The sequence below is a fragment of the Dunckerocampus dactyliophorus genome, chromosome 9 (genome assembly GCF_027744805.1).
Source record: "Dunckerocampus dactyliophorus isolate RoL2022-P2 chromosome 9, RoL_Ddac_1.1, whole genome shotgun sequence".
Taxonomy (NCBI): Eukaryota; Metazoa; Chordata; class Actinopteri; order Syngnathiformes; family Syngnathidae; genus Dunckerocampus; species Dunckerocampus dactyliophorus.
The window spans coordinates 30,803,188-30,826,368 of record NC_072827.1 but is presented as its reverse complement, the minus strand read 5'-3'; the positions used below and the strand labels follow the sequence as shown (position 1 = coordinate 30,826,368).

The following is a 23,181-nucleotide window of genomic DNA, read 5'->3' as shown; positions in this document are numbered from 1 at the left end:
AAGCCTTGGAAACAAATAATCAGGGAATGTCGACAGTGTTGTAAAAATAACCTAACATTGTACATTGCAACAGAACCGGTGTTGGAATATTGGTAAAAAGAAAACTGCTCAGCCAGCATTAATAGCGCTGAGAAGTTCATCGTAAGCAAGGGTTCAGCAAGTGTCAAACGTTTTAAACCGCATGCAGAGGTAGATGAAGCTGCTGCTGCAAGGTTATTTCCTTCAGTTCATTGAACTGTACATGTATGAAATGCAGTCTGACAAAAAAAAAAGACGCAGCTTCAGCTTTATTTTGCATTATTGCCACCTGGAGGACTGGAGTGGAATAGTAGGACTACAACATACGACACTGACGCTGACAATGAGGCCTAATTTGATTAAAAAATTCAGTTGAATTCCAAATTGTACTACTGTATTAGAAAAATAACATCAACAAAGATGATTAATTATCTTTACAAAGGCAAAATAGGTGTACCTATTATTGTGTCCGACAAGCACACGTCTTCTTCGGTTCTGTTCTCGCGCCAAGGTCGCATCTGAGGAGGGACGATAACAACAAAAGGAGGACAAACAATCGGGGAAGAAACAAGCTATAATCACGTAGACCTTGGCGCAGAAAAGAGGCACAGAGCGTGGCGAAAGAGAGGAAAATCAGACAAGGTGGAGGGGGACAAAGCAAGACGGGGAGGGAGGAGAAGATGACAGGGTTGGAAAATGTTGCTGTTTTAGAACAATGGGGAGGAACACGGGCGTGGAAAGACGAAAGGAATGGGATTTGGTTTGAACACCACAAGAAAATGAGGCCAAATGGAGAGAAGGCTCTTTCTGCGCTTCTGCATGACGGACTTCCTGGAGGGCTTTAATAAGCTGGAGTTTGGAAACCCACCCTAAACCCCGCCCACTCCCTCATCCGTCAAAGAAAGTTGAATTCAGAGAGACAGCATGCTTGTCTTGGTCCACGTAACAAATGCTATGATGATCTCTCACCCTATTAGACACTGTGTGTGTGTGTGTGTGTGTGTGTGTGTGTGTGTGTGTGTGTGTGTGCGTGTGTGTGTACATTTTGTGACGTCTCACCTTCCTGGCTGCGAGCCTTAACGAGCAGAGCCAATTATTCCAATCTCCTTTCATTCTCTGATAAGCTGCAGCATGTTTGGTAACACGTTTACAAGATGGCAGTAGCAGCAGTATAATGAGTGGTCAGCATACAGTAGCTTTAGCTAGCTCTGCATGCACTTTAAAATGTTGCTGCCCAGCTGTCGGTGTGAAACTCATGCATGTTTCACTTGCCGTACTGTTGTTTACAATCAACTCGTCTGCGCTAGTTAATAGCAGTCGTTACTTCATTACCACTATCACAACATTGGTTCTGTTGCTGCTGTGTTGTGCTTGTTCATAAATGACTTTCTCATGCACTCCAATTCATTATTAGTTGCTATACATATAGTAATGAGTTATCCAAGTTCAGAAATGATGGCCTGTCTCCAATTATGGCCTGCTTCCTTCATTCTTTTCAATACATTTTGCACTGTACGTTTCCCATTTCCCACACCGTACGTATTTCAAGTGAGGGACAGACTGCTTAAAAGCGGATGAAAAAGGCGAGGCATTTGGCAACACAGTATGTAACGGAGAGCATAGGCGCCAACAGAACCTGAAATTGGTTTTAAATACAGAAAAAAACAAGCTCATGGTCTTTTTAAATTCCAGTGTGTTACCAGTAAACATGCCAACCGTTGTAACGCTTCAGTGTAACACGATCGAGCTGGTTTCTAATGATAAGTATTTGGGGTTCCTTCTTGACCATGAGCTTTCCTTTAAGGCACATATTACAAAATTAGTTTCTAAACTTAGGGTGAAACTCAGATTCTTTAAAAGAAATAGAACTTGTTTTTCGCTTGGAGCCTGGAAACTGCTTGTTTCAGCTACGTTTCTCCCTCTGATCGACTACGGAGATGTGCTGTATATGGGGGCTCCTCTCAAGTATCTCCAGTCTTTAAACAGTGTCTGTCACAGTGCCTTGAGGTTTGTCACTGGTGATGGTCGCCTTACACATCATTGTGACTTATATGTGAAATCAGGACTGCCCTCTTTAAGTGCGCACACGTATACACACTGGCTGATCCTGATTTACAAGGCTCTGCTTGGCTTAGTCCCAACATACTTAAGTACTTTACTCCAGAGAACTGAAAGTCAGTATGCCCTGCGATCGTGTGACATCCTCCATCTCTCTGTTCCCCGTGTGAAAACTGAACTGGGGAAGAAAGCGTTCTGTTTTGTAGCCCCCACAGTGTGGAATCTTTTACAGGCTGAACTAAAGCTCTCGGAACTCATCCCTTTTGGAGCCTTTCAGTTCTTGCTGTTGGACAAAGAGCGTGAGACCACAGAACAGTGCCTTTGTTTTAAAAAGCTTTTTATGTATTCTATCACTAATCACTTGCACTTTACAAAGTATGTGTGTTCATATACATTGTATGTACTTTTAGATTTGTATATTTTATCACTTGTGATGTGTGCTGCTGACCTCTTGGCCAGGTCACCCTTGGAAAAGAGATCCTGATCTCAATGGGTTTTTATCTGGTTAAATAAAGGTTCAATAAAAAACAGCTGCGCAGCCTCGCCCGTCTGTGTCGACAATGGGTGAAGGCGGCTCGGACCCGGCGGATCTCCTCAGCTACATGCCAGTCGGAACCCGCGCCTCCTGGCACTGACGGCGAGGTGCGGTGCACCTGTTTTTGAACACGTCATCTCGATATAAAATGAAAGGGACTTTCCCAAAAAATCTAATAATCATCACCCTGTTCAAAATCTTGTGTTGCCATTTTGGGCCCGCAGCGTGTTCTTTGTTCTTTCTAATGAAATACATGATTAGATATTACACTAATTTGATTTGTCACCTATAAACATAGCTTCTAGCACAACATACTGGCCTACATTGGATTGGTTTGAGCATCTTTAATATACTCATGAAAGTGACCCCCATATCCGATCAATATTTGTATTTTTTATTTGAGAATTGTATTTATTGGAGAGTTACCCGCCAGTAAATTTCATGTTATTTTTATTTCAAAAGAATTTAATAATAACAGTGAATAATAAAAGGAGAATTTGGGGAGAAAAAAACGAAACTGTAGCCCAAATAGCGAGGTATGGCCCATACCGTGGGTTGCATGTGTCGTATTTACTCTGTGTCATATGACTATACATTTAACAAGCATAAACCACTAAATAAAGACATTTTTGTTTGGCCTTGGGGGAGGTCTGTGCTCCGCTGTCCTACTTGTGACTGTGTGTCCAGAAGATGTTGAGCTGGCCGTGTTAGCGTGATGAATAAATTGTTTCCCGAGGCTTTTTATAGCGTCGATAAATATTCATCTCGCCGCTGCAGTGCAAAGCTATTGATGAGCCGAGTGAGCGCGAGTACGCCAGAATCACGCAAGCAATCAGGCCTCATCACGGCGCAACGGCCAAAGCCACCAAGTGTCCTCACTGATTTCACAGCTAAACGACAAGGAAGACGTCACGCCGGCGCCGCTTGCGTTGCTCTCATACTGATGAGACTGTGAAGTCTAATCCAATACGGACACACGCATCCAGCAAGTAGCCAGACAGCAGCACCGGCATGCTAGCTTAGCGGTATTCTGGCTGAAGCCTCCACAGTGTGTCACGGGGGCTGAAAGTGGAGGTTTTTTTATACACCGAAACATGACAGGAATCCAAGCTCGGGCTTTTTGTCTTGTGAAATTTCTCCTCCTCCTTTCCCGTAGGCATCCTTCTGTTCCTGACTCCCTCGCCTGCTCGCTTTTTCTCTCCATCCCTCCTCCTCTCCAGGGGGAAGGAGTTAAAGGCATAATACTCAAAGTACTTGAGCTTGGAGCAGTCCTCTTGAATGCTAAGCAGTGTTACCGAGCAGCCCACTGCAGCACACGACTTCTCGCTACTTGGGGAAGTCCCACTGAATGGTATTGTGGCAGCCCAATGTATGTAACACAGCAGCAACAGAACCAGTGTTGTAATAGCAGTAAGGAGCAGCATTGATACCGCTGATGACTTCATTGTGAACAGCGGTACGGCACGTGCATGGGTTTCATTTTAAAGCGCATGCAGAGCTACACAAAGCTGATGGGTGCTGAACGTTTGAATGCACATTTGGAAATGTATGAACAAAGAGCACAAACGTCACTTTGTTGATGTCGTGTGACATCAGTCAGCTGACATTAAGCTCCCCTCCTGATTCGCTGTTGCTCCTCAGCAGCAACGATGAAGATGTGACGTGACAGAGGGCACACGGAAATGCAACGTTTAGCTTTATTATCCACATTACAGATAAACTAACTCGGCGGTAAGACGCCTATATCTATAACAAACGTTATCCTTTCACTTATAGTGGACGCAAAAATAGTGTTAGAAAAAATCGTATGAAAAAAAGTCCATTTCTTGATGTGTCCTGAACTCCACTACAGAAATGTGTTTTTTACACTTTTGTTTGTTAAACTATTATTTCATGATTAATTGGAACATGTGGCCATTTATAAAAGCTTTTAAAATATCTCCTTGACTTCGGCTGCATTGTCTTTTGCATAATCATTTTCATTTCTTGTATATTTGCAATGTTTCGTAGTAAATGTTAACTGGACGTAATACATGAACTGTGTATAATGAACGCTACGTAGCTATTTTGGCTGACATACTACTAACATTATGTACAGAATTACATAGATATATTACATAGATATATTACATAGATATAGCTATGTAGATACAGTATATATTGTACAGTTGTCCCTCACTACATCGCGTTTTTTCACAAATTAATAAATAATCGCTGTTTCTTTTGTTTGATTATGACCTATATTAGTAAAAAAAAATATGCATATTGAAGCAAATTGTACGTATTTTTGCCCAAATTAAGCATTTTCAAGCATTAAATATCAAAATGAACAAATATCCAATATCCAATATATAATATAATATATATCCAATATAAGCCATTACGATCAACATTCAACTTGTGAATGCAGTATTGTACACTGATCACTGAGTGTCAGTAATTGTTTGGTGAGACAAGCACCAGACTTGATGTCCGGAACAACAGGCTTTTATTGCAGGCTTAAATTAGCTCACACAGGCACACTTAGGCATGGGCCGGTTACCGGTTTTAAGGTATACTACGGTACGGAAAAGTCACGGTTTTAAAACCACTAAAATTGTCCGTCATACCGTCCTACGGTATGAGAGAAAGTGGAGGTCCAGCTTGGCCACTATGTGGACATACCGGAAGCGCAATCGGTTCTACGCATGTGCAGAACGTGTCTACAGCTGTTCAACCTATTTTTCGGCAGTCACATGTTAGGCATGTGTAATCTACGCCATCCGTGGATCTATTTTACGGCAGCAATATACAGTACAGTACGTCCCCCCACCCGCTCCCAAAACATTGATAAGATTTGAGAAATGGCAACATAAAGGATCTTTTGTCTCTTATGTCCTATCTATGGTGCAAGTAGATCATTTATAAGCCGTCTTTTCTTGCTTCCATAAATGATTTTAAGTTTTTTTCGCCACTGAAAAAAACACACAAAAGTGAGCAAGATATGTTTGGATGGATGGTATTTCTCCGTTTAGAAAAATCCTGTAGATGAATCCATCACTGCACTCTGCTTGTGGTTGTTGGTATTGAAATATCACAGCATTTGATGTGTTTTATTGCAGTTATTAATGTATGTTACACGTAACCGGATATGATGTTGCACTGTGTGCATTGGTGGGCGTCATAAAACGATGGAAACATCCGCATGCTAACGGAGTCTTTTAATAAGAGTCACGAATAAAATAACCCCCCAATATATTTACATATTTGAAGTATGATTTTTGACCATTTATTTATGTTCGCACATTTAAAAAATAATAACTACCACAGCATGTGATGTCCCAGAAGCGCTGTTGTAAAAATTTGTTAAAGGAGGAAATGATGTAGGTCTCGCGCATGCGCAGAATCGACTTCCGGGCAAGACGTGTGCCCTCGTAGACTTTTGCATCCCGTAGCGCAGGGGTGTCAAACTCATGTTCACTTAGGGCCACATGGACATAATGGCTGTAACTTAGAAATAAAACTAAATGTAATCAAATGTAATGTAAAATAAAGGTAACAACTCCTTAATGTTAAATAACTCTGAATTTATGACTTATTCAAGTGACAAACATTACAGTTGCACCGAAAAAAAATATCTTTACTTGTTGCTCTGTTATAACCTAAATCATTTGAATTTGTCAGCGTATGAAACCCACACGACTCCATCAATCAAGGATCTAACAATCCAAGTCAATTAAGAAAAATAACATAAAACACAAGCTTTTGTTCAAAACGTGTTTGTCAAAGTTAAAATGGGCTTAATTACTGTCGAATCAACAATTGTGAGCTGCTAACAACACGTATGACAGATGTAGCATTTTACAAAACACACTCTTGCATCCAACTGATGCTTTGATACAATCATTTGTCTGCATGCAAACATAAAACCTGCAAATACTAAATAATTGCAACAGCAGCTACACATAAATAATATGTAATCAACTCAAAATTACAAAATAAAAGTTGACTCAGTTTCCAACTATATAGGTCAAGTTTTTAGTTTGGTAACTAACCTAAAAACTGTTATTTTTTAAAGTCTGTAATTGGTCGGGACACACCTGCTCACAGACCTTCAGCATGCACTGCTTCAAAAAACGCTCCCTCTGAAAAACACTTGGAAGCGTGGGCAATTTCTTCAGCCACAATAAAGCTAGCCTCCACTGCCGCATTGTTTTTGGCTGTGGATTTCGTGACCACACTCTGCTGCAACCGCAGTTTGCCTTCTAATTCTTGGGCGATTTGTTGCTTTTCTTGAAGGCTAGCTTTGGCGTACTTAGCTCCGTGTTTAGTGTCAAAATGCCGACGCAGATTGTACTCTTTAACAACCGACACCGCTTCATAACACAAAAGACATAGCGGTCTTTCTCCTTGAAGCACAAACAATTACAGTCAAAAATGTCTATAGCGGCCACCAAAGGGAAACAGCAAAAGTGGCCGCTATAGGCAGGTGGCCGTTATAGACAGGTTGGCGGCCATTTTGAATTTGTGCGCGCACATATTAACATGTCTGTGATTAGAAGCTTGTTGTCTTTGTAGATACATATAATTATACTGTTACATGTTGACCAGTAGAGGGACTGCGGATAAAAGTTGTAAAGAACTACAGTACTAGGTTAATAAACCGCCGTTAATAAAGCCATTAAAGTGCATCGCGACGTGAGTCTCTCCTTCCCCACAACAAGCGGCATTACAGTATTGACCAGTGCACATTGTCTCACACCAGGAAATAAACGGTGTCACTGTCTGCAACAAGCTCCAAAGAAGACGGCTTTTTTATGTGGAACAACTGACAGTTTGTGTGGATCTTGTGAATGATTGTGACTGAGCTAGGACTCAGTAATTAAAGTCTACACACGACGGCTTCATTGCTTAAAAAACAAAACTTTTTCGTGCATGAAGCTTCTGCTTGAGTCGGTATTTTGGCCGCTATATGCAGTCAGATATTGACCAAGGGATACAAAATGGGTGGCCGCTGGCCGCGTTAGACAGGTGACCGCTATACACAGGGTCTATAACATGTACATTTTCTGCGGGGGATTTTTCAGTGGCCGCTATAGGCAGGTGGCCGTTCTATACAGGTGGCAGCTAAGACAGGTTTGCCTTCCCATCTTTCTTGAAACGGTCTTCCATCCGCATCAACTTTTCTCTCCCTGGACATTTTGGGATCATTATTTATTTGTCAATTCAACTCGTTGCCATTGATGTGGAGACACTGCCGTTTAGTGGCGGTGAGCCGTCACTTCGTATTGTAGTCGACAGGCTACATTGTGGGAAATGTAGTTTTTTTATCAAAGTACGCCTTTGACCTTTTTAATTGCTCTCACGGGCCACATAAAATGACGTGGTGGGCCACATTTGGCCCGCGGGCCTTGAGTTTGACACATGTGCCGTAGCATCTGGATTTTGTGTCCATTTCACATGGCTTTGCAGCTACATAAGTAATGTGTAAGCAAAAAACACTATTTAAGTAAATTTTTGACCTGTTAACGTTAACATCATAACCCAATAAGTCACAAATGTCATAGTTTAATCGCTTGTGGTGTAAACAAACACGTATTGACACAACACTTTGCAGCTTGAAAAGTGTAGTAAATGACAAAATACACAAATATAGCATTATTAAGTGGAAGATTCATTGAAAGGGATGCACATTTAGAAGACTTACTCCATTTACAAGGGGTTTCAGGATTACACGCATGCGCCGTAGCGCTAGGTGGCAGAACTCACGCGCATGAAGGCACACGTGTCGTTCCACTCGTACCGCCGCGCTGTTGTCATCGTTGTCGGCTGGCATATTACTCACGTCGAGGGTCACCAAATGTGGAGAAGTGATTCAGAACGAGACAGAAGCCGAGGACAAGCGGTTGCTCTCCACGGAGCAACAAGCAACAACTACTTAGCAACAGTTGCTAACAGCAATCACATGACCCGGAAACGGAAGTGAAACTTAATAAAAACTCATCAAATACACAATCCAACAATTTCAATACACTTATGGAGAAGCTGTGACCTGCACATTCACCACGCTGTCAAATAATAACATAACATTACAAGATTTGTACAATTATTATTTATGTGACATTTTTTGAGCCACTGCTTGAGACAATAATTGCATTAATTTGCATTTTGCTTTGTTTTTGGTTAGAAAATATTTATGGTTTTGTGACATGAGTCACAGGATTAGCCTGTAAACTGCATTAAGAACTGCATGTTTTTTTATGATTTATTTAGGAAGAATTCAGTTATTTTTTGTTATTTCTTTTAAGTGCATACTGTACTGTATGTTCCACTTCCATCGTGCTCGTATATTTTTTAAAAATGACTGTTCAACAAACGTTTTTTTCTCTTCTTTTCAGTAAAGATATTTGAAAATAACACATTTTAGAGCTGTAATTACTGTGTTATTTTGGCCAAGGTCATCATATCGCCACAATCTCATGCCAGCCCATGCCGAGGCACAATAACGATAACATAATAATAATAATGCTAGTCATCATAATAACACAGGTTACTGTTGCCGCCATAGCCCACAACAAGCTAAAACTCAACTCTGAACCCCTGACGTCACATTCCGCCCCCCTACAAGGTAAACTGTCTTAAATGCTTATTTTCTCTGATGAGTTCTCCTGCATTGGGTAATGCAAATATAAAGGTGAGTATATGGCTGTTATTTCATGTCTAGATGGCTCTAACAATGTCAAAAAAATGTATTTAGAAGATGGTAAACAGGTTTTCTTTATGCCATAACTACAAAAATGCCAACATTCCATGTTTACGGTGGAAGGTCGATCTATGGGACTTGGTCATTTTAAAGTAGCTCTCAGGCTACGAGGGACACATATGAGTGTTACAGTAGATCATTAAAAAGTCACTTTTGTGTAATGGAGGACCTATAAAAGACACACAATCCAAGGATTACCATGTTGTTGTTATGCAACAGCATGTATATATAAACTGATAATAAATTCATTTGATTCACTGACACTTTTAGAAGCTTTCGCGGTTTAAAGCTAATATGAAAGCTTTTCTCGGGCTACACACTGTGACAAACCTGCTTGGCCGTCATGACTCAGATACGCTGTAATGCTTCCAAAATCCCAACCATCGCACAAATACGACGTTTCATGTGGATGCCACGCTGCCTACACGGTTCCTATTTGAGCAGCAGGAGGACGCAGCGCTTACCGTGTATTCAAGTGTGCAATTCATGGGAAAACAATAGTCAAGATCAGGTTTTTAATTTCACATACTGGTAATAAACTTGTCAGTGGAACACATTCACACAGCACGGCCTCTTGGCAGTGTGACAGAACCTCGGCATAAACATTTCATGAAACTGTAGGGGACGCCGTCTGCCAGCTTTTAAATGTTTAAATATGGCTATTTCTTCCCGTTAAGGGCAGGAAGTGAAAGTTTCCTGTGGTGATCCCTGCCGTGCCGCTGGTCTACTTCCTGTTGTGACTATGTCCCAGAGGCATTGACGGCGTTGATGTCAGTGTGACATAAGAGCCAAGAGCTGATAACGGGCTAACACAAACTGTGGCATAACGATCAGAAATAGGAAGGCTGAGGAAAACTTAAAATTTACGAGAATGAAGTCGTAAATTTACAAAAAAAAAAGTTGGAAATTTACAAGAAAAAAAGTTGTTAATTTATGAAAATAAAGTCGTAAAATTTACAAGAGAAAAAGTTGCAAATTTAGGAGAAAAAAGTTGCATATTAACGAGATAAAAGTTGCACATTTACGAGAGTAAAGTTGTAAATCGACAAGAATAAAGTCGCAAGTTTGCAAGACAAAAGTCGTAAATTAATGAGAATAGAGTCGTAATATTTTGCCCAAGGCCAAAGGTCACATGTCATCGCTGTCTCAGGCAATGCCTGTCACAACGGAGTATTCAAATAATCGGAGATTTCAAGAATAAAGTCATACATTTACAAGAAAAAAAGTCATACTTCAAGAATAAAGTCGTACATTTATGAGAATAAAGCCGTAAATTTACGAGAAACAACTTTATGTTGTAAAAAAACAACTTTTACTCCATTTTGCGTCCCCGGTTAGCCACCGTCAACAAAACTTTAACGGTGTGTAAATGTCGTTTTATGAGTTCATCAGTGATTCCAACCACTCGCGTCCCAGCTCAACACCCTGAGGGTGCCGTGACAGGGAGGGGGCTGCCGGGTGTCCAAAGATGGAGGTGACTTTTGAGGTTCCATCTACCGCCGAGCAGCGTCTTAATAAACCAGCGGCGCTGACATAGATGTCACTTGACAGCCAGCGCCCACTCACACACACTCTCTGTGTCGTTTTCTCACACTTATTTTCACACTCCTAAGCCCCTCTCTTGACAGATACCCAGCCACACTCACACACACACACAAGCTAAAATTGGATGGAAGAAACCCCTTAAAGAGAGCATTAAACATGAAGGCTTATTAGGAAATTCATTGTAATCAAAAGTATGCATACCTACAGTCGTATGTGGAGTATGTGCGTAAACAGTAAACAATACCAGAAGAGACAACTGCATTTCAAGACCTTTATGGGGACAGCAATAAGGAAAAAAAGCAACAAAAAAGCCTAAATTAAAGCTGTTGTTCATACATGCAAAATGAAAAAAATGGCACCACAATGGCCTTCTGCTGTTCAGGCTACTGACACTCGGTGCATTGTCGCCCTCTAGCGGCCATGCCTAGTAATACAACACTCATCCAATTACAGTAGGCTGCGTTTTTGCTGCATTTATAAAAATAATCATGTCAACATGCATTACTGTATACACGTGTAAGTCATACTATGTGGAAGCATGCTAATACTTATTACTTGGGGGAGGGGGTTATTGATTTTTACTTTTTTAAATGACAATTTGGGGGATTTTAACCCTTTAAAGGCCAATATGTTTATATGTTTACCTGAAAGAAATAACCATTTCTATCAACTACATTGTAAGTATTATGTGATTATTATTAGCATTATTATTATTCATCTCTGAGATGGCTCAATGATTGACAGTAACATTCATTTTCATACTTTTTTGGAACAATTTCGATTGAAAACAAAAACTCACGCTCAAGGTAAAAAACGTCAGCTTTCCAAAAACTACTGTAAAAATATTATACAGTATATTTATGTTTTTTCTGTTAATCTTGTAAAAATACTTCAGTCTGAAATATACATATCGAGTACTAATGATATTTTCAGGATTTTGTCAGTATGTTTGCATAAATCCACACACATTTCAGTAGCCACGCACCCTTGCAGAGAACGGTAAAATTGTTGCTGCATGCTTTTGACCGGGGAAGAATAGCTCCATCTGGTGGACAATTATACAAATGAAAAATTGAAAGCCAGTCGTATAAATTGAAATCATAACAAAGGATTTCATTCGTTTATATTAGGATAAATGAGGAGTCAAAAATTGCATTTTCAAAGGTTTTCAAAGGGACATTTTTGGTTGTGAGGAACAAATGTGTTAATTTTGTGTAGCTTTCCCGTCTTAGGCCAATTAAAGGAACAGAGATGACAATTCTACAACACCAAAATGGCTTGAAAATAATCAAGAAAAAATCTGAATAGCTCTTTTTCGCAAACTATTCTCTGAGGATTGAAATTGAGATACGTCGTTATTTCATTCAGTGTTTGCAGACACCCGTTCGTTTCTTTCTTCGTTCACACGCCTTAAAATGAAAAACAAAGCTCAAAGAGAGTAACTGTAACACGAGCACTACCGTATAATTTACACACATACACGTTAATAAAATAGAGTATATGAACATGACTGGGAGAAAAATAAAGCTTCTGTGGATCCAAAAATAGATAGAATGCAGGAGGGAATAATACGGATAATGGACGCCGTCATGAGTCTTTCGAGAGAAGGACTCTAATATTGACACAAATTTGGAACATTTGTGAATAGACCAAACAGAAATAGTCCTTTACCCACTTTGGCAATCATGTATGGCGGGTGCGTCCAAAGCGCAGCCTGGGGGGCCATTTATTGCCGTAGTGTGTTCTTTTTTGGCCCTCGGCATATTCTAAAAATGAAATTACGGTGGAACCTTGGTTAGCGTCATTAATCCCTTCCAGAAAGTCAGACTCTAACCAAATCAATTTTTCCCACAAGAGATCATGTAAATCCAAAAATTGGAAAAACATGTTTTTATAGTTTTACAATGATAGTTTTACATGCAAAAACAATTCAAATTGCATATAAATGATGAATGACAGGGATAAATGAACATTTAATGTTATTTTTACCTTTACTGAAGACGTGGGGGTGAGACCACCTTCCTGTTTTGCCATGAGTTATTTCTTGAACTCAGTAGTGTTCCCCACCTCAAGTCACTGCTTCTCTGTTGACCACAGCTGCAACATAACCCAAAACGGAGCCAATGAAGGTGTGAGAAACACTTTGGAATTTAAGAAATAACTCATGGCAAAACAGGAAGGTGTTGTCCGTGTTGATCTGGCTGCCACATCGTGTCTTTGGCAACAATCATGCCCCTAGTGAGGATAAAAGTGATGTTCGTTTCTCCCTTTCAGTCATCATTTATATGCATTTAGAATTATTCTATGCATGTACAGTGGTGTGATTCCTCTTTTCTTGTGTTTTTGCATGTTTGTCACACTTAAATGTGTCAGATCATCAAATAAAATTAAATATTAGTCAATGACAACACAACTGAACACAAAATGCAGTTTTTAAATGAACTTTTTATTATTAAGGGAGAAAAAAATCCAAACCTACATGACCCTGTGTGATGAATTAAGATCTATCAGTGTGGAAAAGGTTATAAAACCATTTCTAAAGCTTTGGGACTCCAGCCAACAACAGTGAGAGCCATTATCCACAAATGGCCAAAAGCATGGAACAGTGGTGAACCTTCCCAGGAGTGGCCGGCCAACCAAAATCACCCCAAGAGCGCAGAGCCAGCTCATCCAAGAGGTCACAAAAGACCCCACAACAACATCCAAAGAACTGCAGGTCTCACTTGCCTCAGTTCAGGTCAGTGTTTATGACTCCACCATAAGAAAGACACTGGGCAAAAACGGCTTGCATGGCAGAGTTCCAAGACCAAAACCACTGCTGAACAAAAACAACATTAAGGCTCGTCTCAATTTTACCAGAAAACATCTCGATGATCCCCAAGACCTTTGGGAAAATACTCAAAAGTTGAACTTCTTGGAAGGCGTGTGTCCCATTACATCTGGTGTAAAAGTAACGCCACATTTCAGAAAAAGAACATCATACCAGCAGTAAAATATGGTGGTGGTAGTGTGATGGTCTTCAGGACCTGGAAGACTTGCTGTGATAAATGGAAGCATGAATTCTGCAGAAGGAGAACGTCTGACCATCTGTTGGTGACCTCAAGCTGAAAGCAACTTGGGTTCTGCAGCAGGACAATGATCCAAAACACACCAGCAAGTCCACCTCTGGATGGCTGAAGACTTTGGAGTGGTCTAGTCCAAGTCCTGACCTGAATCCCATTGAGATGCTGTGGCATGACCTTAAAAAGGTGCTTCATGCTGGAAAAGCCTCCAATGTGGCTGAATGACAACAATTCTGCAAAATTCCTCCCCAGCGCTGGAAGAGACTCATTGCAAGTTATCACAAACGCTTGATTGCAGTTGTTGCTGCTAAGGGGGGCCCAATCACTTATTAGGTTTAGGGGGCAATCACTTTTTCACTCAGGGACATGTAGCTTTGGATTATATTTCTCCTTTAATAACAAAAAGTTTCACTTGAAAACTGCATTTTGTGTTGAGTTGTGTTGTCTTTGACTAATATTTAAATTTGTTTGATGATCTGAAACATTCAGGTGTGGCCAACACGCAAAAAAATCAGAAACCAGGAAGGGGGCAAACACTTCTTCCACACCACTGTAAAACTGTAACAGCAAAACTATAAAAACATTTTTGAGACTTGTGGCGTAACTGTGTTTGTTAGCAAAGAACTACAGAGTCAACCGCTGATGACATCATAGGCGGGCGACGGAGCTGACTTCCATGTATTAGCAAACTAATGGGATGCTAATCAGGACGTTTTGTGATCAAATACATGAAGAACACAGAGTGTCATCATAACACGACGAGACGTGCGCTATATTGCACACTAGCTGGAGGCAAAATTTGGGTGCAAATTTTCGACATTAACCGAAAAACACGCTAACCGAGGCCTACGCTAACCGAGCTTCCACTGTTCGACCTCCACTGGATTGCTTTTAGCATCTTTAACGCACAAAATGTATCAAAGTTTTCACATCCCTGATGGATGGGAACCTGCAAGGATGTGACAAAAATCAGCTTTAGGTTTTGGTCTTTTAAGAAAATACCAGCGTGGGCAACAACATTCCAGTGCATTGAATGATAAACGTTGGCTTTTGGATGGTCGGACATCACTAGAGGGACAAGTCAGATCATGAAAGACTGAGTTTGTTTGTAGTTCATGAGCTGCAGGCAAAAAGAGAGCGGGAGAAATAAATAAGCAGTCAGTTCCTTTCATTAGCGGGTGTTATCAGCTCAACGCAAACAAGCTGTGGCGGAACACTCACACTGTGGATGGGCGGAGGAGGAGGGGGGCTGTAGGACTTGGTGCTGGGAGGACAAAATGGACACCCTCTGTTGAGACTACGTGAACGGGCACAAAGGAAGCGGCGGCACTGCGGAAACACTCACCTTTTTGCTTTCTTGTCTTCTGCTTGGAGAGAGAAACACGGCAGATTGGTCAGGCAAGAAAAACGCTGATAGACACAAGACATGTTCGGGTAGCACTTCACATAAGGTACACAAAACGACAGCAGTTCATGACGAGCCAACCTACCTAACCCTGACCACTGCTCATTAGTTCCTCCTTAGTTCCTCCTTAGTTCCTCAGTAACTACTCTACTCATTAGTTCCTCATTAGTTCCTCCTTAGTTCCTCAGTAACTACTCTACTCATTAGTTCCTCATTAGTTCCTCCTTAGTTCCTCGTTAGTTCCTCAGTAACTACTCTACTCATTAGTTCCTCATTAGTTCCTCCTTAGTTCCTCGTTAGTTCCTCAGTAACTACTCTATTCATTAGTTCCTCATTAGTTCCTCATTAGTTCCTCGTTAGTTCCTCAGTAACTACTCTACTCATTAGTTCCTCCTTAGTTCTTCGATAGTTCCTCAGTAACTATTCTACTCATTAGTTCCTCATTAGTTCCTCAGTAACTACTCTACTCATTAGTTCCTCATTAGTTCCTCAGTAACCACTCTACTCATTAGTTCCTCATTAGTTCCTCAGTAACTACTCTACTTATTAGTTCCTCATTAGTTCCTCAGTAACTACTCTACTCATTAGTTCCTCATTAGTTCCTCAGTAACTACTCTACTCATTAGTTCCTCATTAGTTCGTCAGTAACTACTGTACTCATTAGTTCCTCATTAGTTCCTCAGTAACTACTCTACTTATTAGTTCCTCATTAGTTCCTCAGTAACTAGTCTAAATGGAGTACTCACTCTTGCAGCATCTTCGGCGATGGCAAACACACACGCAGAGGCAGCAGAGGAGCGTGAGAATCACAAACCCTGCAGCGCCCGCTATCAAAAAGGTCACATCCACGGGATCTAAAAGAACATTCCTCACGTGAGTGGACAACATGACACGTAACACACGGATTTTTAAAAGAACAACTCACAGTCCACAACTTTTAGTTGTTGTGCCACGCAGCTCTTGGGCGCCCCCACGCTATTGGAGGACTCGCAGCGATACATCCCCGAGTCCATTTTGGACACACTTTTGAACTTCTGCTCCAGTCAAAGACAGAGAGGAAGAGGAAGAGGAAGAGAAAGAGCTGAGTTTGGTGAGCGTGTGTTGTACGAAGCGCGCGTACGTCGACTCACCAGCGTTCCCTTGTGCGAGTCCATGCTGTACGGCGTGTCGGCCGAGGCCATCAGGGCCTTGTTGTCTTTGTACCAGCTGTACATCGCCGGGGGCACGCTCAGCTTGTCCTTGCAGAGAAGCTCCAGGTCGGAGCCCACGAACACCGAGCGGGGAACGTCGCACGACGGGATGTGAGGAGGCACTGATTGGAACGCACAACGTCAAGGAGACAACAGATCACATTTTCCCAGAAGCCAAAAAGAGCAGCGCGACAACAGGAACGATTATTCCCTGAAAGGTTTTCACTTCTCCTCTTGTATTGTCATTCATGAAATGATTGCCTTTCCCCCACAAGATGATTACTGCCCGTCCCCAGAAAATCATGACTTTCTCTATTTTTTTTTGTAAAATTACTTTTTTTCCCTAAAACTACAACTTTTTCCTCCCTCAAAATTAGGACATTTTCCTCACAACATGAATCCTTTTTCTTACAAAATCACAACATTTTTCTCAATTCTCTTGTACAATTACTACTTTTATCTTGTAAAATTTCTACTTTTTTGTAGAATTATTACATTTTTCCTCATAAAACAAAAAAAAAAGACGTTTTTTTCTCGGAAAAGTGTGATTTTTTTCTGTAAAATTGTGGCTTTCTCTCAGTTTTCTTAAAATGACTACTTTTCTTCTTGTAATCTCAGTTTTCTTGCTACTTTTTTCTTGTAAAATGCAATTTTGCAAGCACAAGTAGTAATTTTTCTAAAATGTTTTCTTGTAAAATGACTACTTTTTCCTCATAGAATTTCCTCCCAACATTCTAACTTTTAAATTAACTCGTCAATGATGCCTTTTTCTTGTAAAATATTTACTTTTTCTGATAAAATCTTGACTTTTTCTCAATTTTCTTAAAATTCCTACTTTTCTTCTTGCGACATAACAGTTCCTTCATTTAAAAAAAATACTTTTGCTTGTAAAATGACATATATATTTTGTAAAATTACAACTTTATCCTCATATTTCAACTTTTTTCATAAAACTATGACTTTCCCTCATAAAATGATGTCCTCTTGCAAAATGATGACTTTTTTCTCGTAAAATCATGACTTTTTCTTGTGGCGCTAAGACTTTATTTTCCATAAAATTGCAACATTGTTTGAGAAAAATGACTCTTTTTTTCAATGAAATTCATGTGGAAAAAATCGGATGTATAAACATCCATCCATTTTCTGTACTGCTTCTCCTCACTAGGGAGGAGAAGCTGGAGCCTATCCCAGCTGACTTCGGGCGACAGGCGGGGTACACCGTGGACTGGTGGCCAGCCAGTGGCAGGGCACATATAGACAAACAACCATTCACACTCACATTCATACCTATGGACAATTTAGTGTCTCCAATGAAGCTAACATGCATGTTTTTGGAATGTGGGAGGAAGCCGGAGAACCCGGAGAAAACCCACACACACACGGGGAGAACATGCAAACTCCACACAGAGATGCCCAAGGGAGAATCGAACCCATTCGTTGGCTAACATGCTAACCACTGGACCACCGTGCCGCCATGTACAATGTATAAACATATGGTTTAGAAGAAAATGTATTTCAATTCAAATGGTCTTTTTTTATTCTAATACTTGCAACTCATTAATCACACATTATTAGTGACAATTGTTTATGAATAGATGTTCAAAGAAGTAGAGGACTAAGGATCATTGCATAGTATTTCTAATGTAATCATAAAATAATTGTGCCATTACAGACATGAATGATGATACTAAGAAGTATTATTGAAAGAAAAACCTGTTCGAGTAGAGCATGTAGAGCATGTAGAGCATATAGAGCATGTAGAGCATGTAGTGCATATAGAGCATGTAGAGCATGTAGTGCATATAGAGCATGTAGAGCATATAGAGCATGTAGAGCATGTAGAGCATATAGAGCATATACAGTAGAGCATGTAGAGCATGTAGAGCATGTAGAGCATGTAGAGCATGTAGTGCATATAGAGCATGTAGAGCATATAGAGCATGTAGAGCATGTAGAACATGTAGAGCATGTAGTGCATATGGAGCATGTAGAGCATGTAGAGCATATATAGCATATATAGCATGTAGAGCATATAGAGCATGTAGAGCATGTAGAGCATGTAGAGCATGTAGAGCAAGTAGAGCATGTAGAGCATATACAGTAGAGCAAGTAGAGCATGTAGAGCATATACAGTAGAGCATGTAGAGCATGTAGAGCATGTAGAGCATGTAGAGCATATAGAGCATGTAGAGCATGTAGAGCATATACAGTAGAGCATGTAGAGCATGTAGAGCATGTAGAGCATATACAGTAGAGCAAGTAGAGCATGTAGAGCATGTAGAGCATATACAGTAGAGCATGTAGAGCATGTAGAGCATGTAGAGCATGTAGAGCATGTAGAGCATATACAGTAGAGCATGTAGAGCATGTAGAGCATGTAGAGCATATACAGTAGAGCATGTAGAGCATGTAGAGCATGTAGAGCATGTAGAGCATATACAGTAGAGCATGTAGAGCATGTAGAGCATATAGAGCATATAGAGCATGTAGAGCATGTAGAGCATGTAGAGCATATACAGTAGAGCAAGTAGAGCATGTAGAGCATGTAGAGCATATACAGTAGAGCATGTAGAGCATATACAGTAGAGCATGTAGAGCATGTAGAGCATGTAGAGCATGTAGAGCATGTAGAGCATATACAGTAGAGCAAGTAGAGCATGTAGAGCATGTAGAGCATGTAGAGCATGTAGAGCATGTAACTGGATAGGAACTGATGCTGAGGAACGTACCGAGAACGTAGAGGTTGACGGTGGCCTCTCCAAAGTTGATGTGGTCCTGGCCGGCCGTGACCTCACAGCGGTACTCTCCCGAGTCCTTCTCGGTCACCGAGTGGATGGTCAGCGTGGCCCCTTCCATCTTGGCCCGGCCTGCGTATGAGCCTGTCGCCGTGGTAACGGTGGAGCTAAGCCGTGAATAAATGATGACTGGCGGGTTAAAGGGCGCTTGGGTTGGGACTCACCAGTGAATTTGTCATTAAAGTAGACAAAGGTGACGGCCTGTCCTTTCTTCTTCCACTCAATGCGAGGGTTCTGGTCTTTCTCGGTGCGGAAGTCGCAGGACAGGACAGCGTCTGGAAGGACAGGACACCCTCACGCTTTTTCTTGTCGACGAGACGTTATTTTCCCTTTAACGTCGTTTAGGAGCGCTTGACAGCGGCGCGTTTTTGGAATATTCAAATTTTATTGTCACAAAATTCGGACTTTCCAGTCAATTATGACGTTTTCTTGTAACTTGTCATAAAACCATGACTTTTTTATTGCAAAATTACACCTTTTGTTTTTAGTATTACAACCTCATTGTTAAAAATTTGACATTTTTTTCTTCTTTTTTCTTGTAATATTAAAAATTGTCAAAAAAAAATTCTTGTAATATTATGATTTTATTTTCATAAAATTATGACTTTTTATCCTTTTATTCGTTTTTTACAATAAAAAAGTCATTAATTTATGAGAAAAAAAGTCATCATATTAGAATAAATTATTAGAATAAAGTTTACAACTTTATTTTGGTAATATTACAATTTTTTTCTCGTACATTTACGACGTTATCCTCGTAAATTTACAACTTTATTCTCGAAATCTCTGATTATTTTCATACTCCGTCGTAGCAGGCATTGCCAGACAGCCGTGAAAAGGGGGAACTTGTGTGACCTTTGGCCTTGCGCAAGGCTAATATTACGACTTTTTTTCTCGTAAACGTACGACTTTGTTCTCGAAATCTTAGATTATTTTTCAGTGTGGCCCTCGTACTCTGTTGTATGTTTGACATAAAATTACAACTTTTGCTAAAAAAAAGTCTTTTCTTTTCATAAAATTTTGACTTTTTTTCCTCATAAAATGGCTTCTTTTCTCTGCTAATTATGACACATTCCTTACAATATTAAAACTGTATTGTCATAAAATGATGACTTTTGTTATCGTAAAATTCCGACTTTTGCTTTTAATATTACAACCTAATTGTAAGTTTTCTAGTTTTCTTTCTCGGAGCATAAAGACTACATTGATCAGAGATTTCCAGAATAAAGTCATAAATTTACGAGAAAAAAAGTTACGTTATGGGAACAAAGTCTAAAGTTTACAGTTTTATTCTCATAAATGCACAACTTTATTCTGGAAATCTCAGATTATTTTAATACGCAGGCATTTCCCGAGACAGCCGTGAAAAGGGCGGACTTATGTGACCTTTGGCCTTGCGCAAAGGTAATATTACGACTTTTTTTTCTCATAAATTTACAACTTTATTCTCGAAATCTCCGATTTTTTATTTTTTTTTTCAATGCGGCCCTAACATCCTGTCGTACACTTGACACAAAATTACCACTTTTTCTGGAAACTCTGCAACTTTGTGATCAAAATTGAGACTTTTTCTCGTAGCATCAGAACTTTTTTCACTCACCCGTGTGCTCGTGGACCTCCACCTTGGCTTTGCGAGAGCTCACTGTCACGGACACACCGGCAGGACCTGCAGGCGCAACGGTAACCAAAATACAACACCTTGCTTTTAATACGAGACTATGGGATGGCAAAGCGTTACAGTCCTCCATTCATTTTGGGGCATTTTGGATCCGTCTGAGGGAATTCCACTTTCTGGCAGCATGACATAATATGCAACACACACATAGAATAGAGTGTGTGTGTGTGTCCCGCCTGGTGGTACCGGGAGCGGTGCTGTGAAGGAATGTAGGTGATGGATGAGTTTGAGGGGAGGTTTTGCCCTCAACTGATAACCTGCAAGTCAAGCGAAAGCATTTCAACATCATGAGAAGTGGAATGAAAGCCAATACAAAACCTGCAGCAGAAAACACCAACGTGTTATTAGTGAGCTTGCAGTACATACTGAAGCGTTTTTCAATATTTTGGCCATTTTAGCGAGTTTCTTATTGTGAGAAACGCCCCCCAGGATGCACCGCAACCACAATAACAAACACATCCCGACAGGAAAGCCTCTCAGACAGCAGCAAATAGAATTATTATTATCTTTGTCATTTGGTGACTTTCCAAGACTGCTCTCGCATTGGATCTCACGCCACGTGCGATTGCGTTATTTCGGCTAACATCAAAAGCACGTTTAGTGGCGATAAAGTGGTGGTTTTGGGAGGGTGGGGGGGATATCTGCCCTCTCATCAAGCTGCACATTTCGCCTTCAAACGGCATCAGAACTGACTGAAGCGTAAACAACCGTGCAACCACTCCCCGGCTGCTTTCCTGCACTATCAAAGCACCCTGAACGCATCGTGCCTGTCCTCAATGAAAGGGTGGCTGGCAAATCTCCCGGTGACGTCACCGGCGCGTGAACAAGACGAACTTGCACACAATGAGCGCACGTTGATATTCTGTACTCATTGTGAGCAAAGCAAAGGTGGGATTAGAAGTCACATCTGAGCAAAAGGACGTGGAAATGCAGATTTATGGCATATTTTGTCCATTTCAAAGTCTCGCATTGCAACAAAGTGCAGACCTAAACTTTGATTTGGCGCTGAAACGAGTCGAGTTGCTTTGAAAGACTCACAGTGCAGGCACAGCAGAAGAAGAGGCAGCAGCAGCGGAAACAACATCTTCATCGTATTCTCGTCCTCCACGCGTGGATTTGAGCTCCTCTTCTACTTCTTCTCGTGTGTGTGTGCGTGTGTGTGCGTGTGCCTAGTGGAGTTTCACGCAGGGGGGGAAAGGCGCCTGTCGTGTAGCAAATGACCACACGTGACCGTGACGACACTTTGTTTTGCTTCGTCGTCATCTTCTTCATGAATGAAATATTTACATTTTGTTCTGAAGAGACCCGTTTTATGGAACAAAAGTCCTAATTTTGCTAAGAAAAATTAGGAAACTTTACAGTGTTTCACTTGTTGAGAATAAAGTTGCAATATGATTTTAAAAAAATAGTCATAATATCACACGTAAGAAGTCACGACGGAGTATTAGAGCCACGTGGGGAAAGAATCCAGAAATAATCGGAGCTTTCGATAATAAACTCATGAATTTATGACAATAAAGTCGTACGTTTACAAGAAAAAAGTAATAATATGAGAATAAAGTCATCAATTTAAGAGAATAAAGTCAAAAATTGAGGAAAAAAGTCGTAATATTCTGAGAATAAAAGTAAATTTACGAGAAATAAAAGTAACAAATTTATGAGAAAAAGGTAGTAAATTTATGAGAATAAACTGGTAATTTACTAGAATAAAGTCATAAATATAGGAGATGACAATAAAACTCTCTTGAATCTTGAATCTTGAATCTTGAATAGAGTTGCAAATTTGTGAGAAAAAAAGTCGTAATATTACAAGAATAAAGTCGTAAATTTACAAGAAAAAAGTGGTAAATTTATGAGAAAAAAAAGTTGTAATATTACGAGAATAAAGTCGTAAATTTACAAGAAAAAAGGAATACATTTACAAGAATAAAGTCATAAATTTAGGAGTCATAAATTCCATAAAGTCATACATTTACGAGAATAAAGTTGTAAATTTACGAGAATAAAAGTAGTAAATTTAATGAAATAAAGTCATACATTTATGAGAATAAAGTCGTAATATTACGAGAATAAAGTTGTAAATCTACAATAAAAAAAAGTAATAATACGAGAATAAAGTCATACATTTATGAGAATAAAAGCAGCAAATTTACAAG

At 40.2% G+C, this 23,181-nt stretch overlaps 1 protein-coding gene across 1 annotated transcript; it reads right to left on the bottom strand.

The window, feature by feature from the left end:
* Positions 1-9,867: 9,867 nt before the first annotated feature.
* On the bottom strand, positions 9,868-22,195 carry jam2b (junctional adhesion molecule 2b). Its single transcript, XM_054788271.1, has 10 exons — positions 22,064-22,195; positions 20,951-21,016; positions 19,515-19,625; positions 19,285-19,434; positions 16,496-16,677; positions 16,291-16,399; positions 16,112-16,219; positions 15,306-15,324; positions 15,182-15,224; positions 9,868-15,080 (listed from the first exon to the last, which is right to left on the bottom strand). The coding sequence occupies exons 1-10, from the start codon at positions 22,113-22,115 to the stop codon at positions 15,042-15,044; spliced, it is 879 nt and encodes a 292-aa protein (XP_054644246.1). The 5' UTR covers positions 22,116-22,195; the 3' UTR covers positions 9,868-15,041.
* Positions 22,196-23,181: the final 986 nt, after the last annotated feature.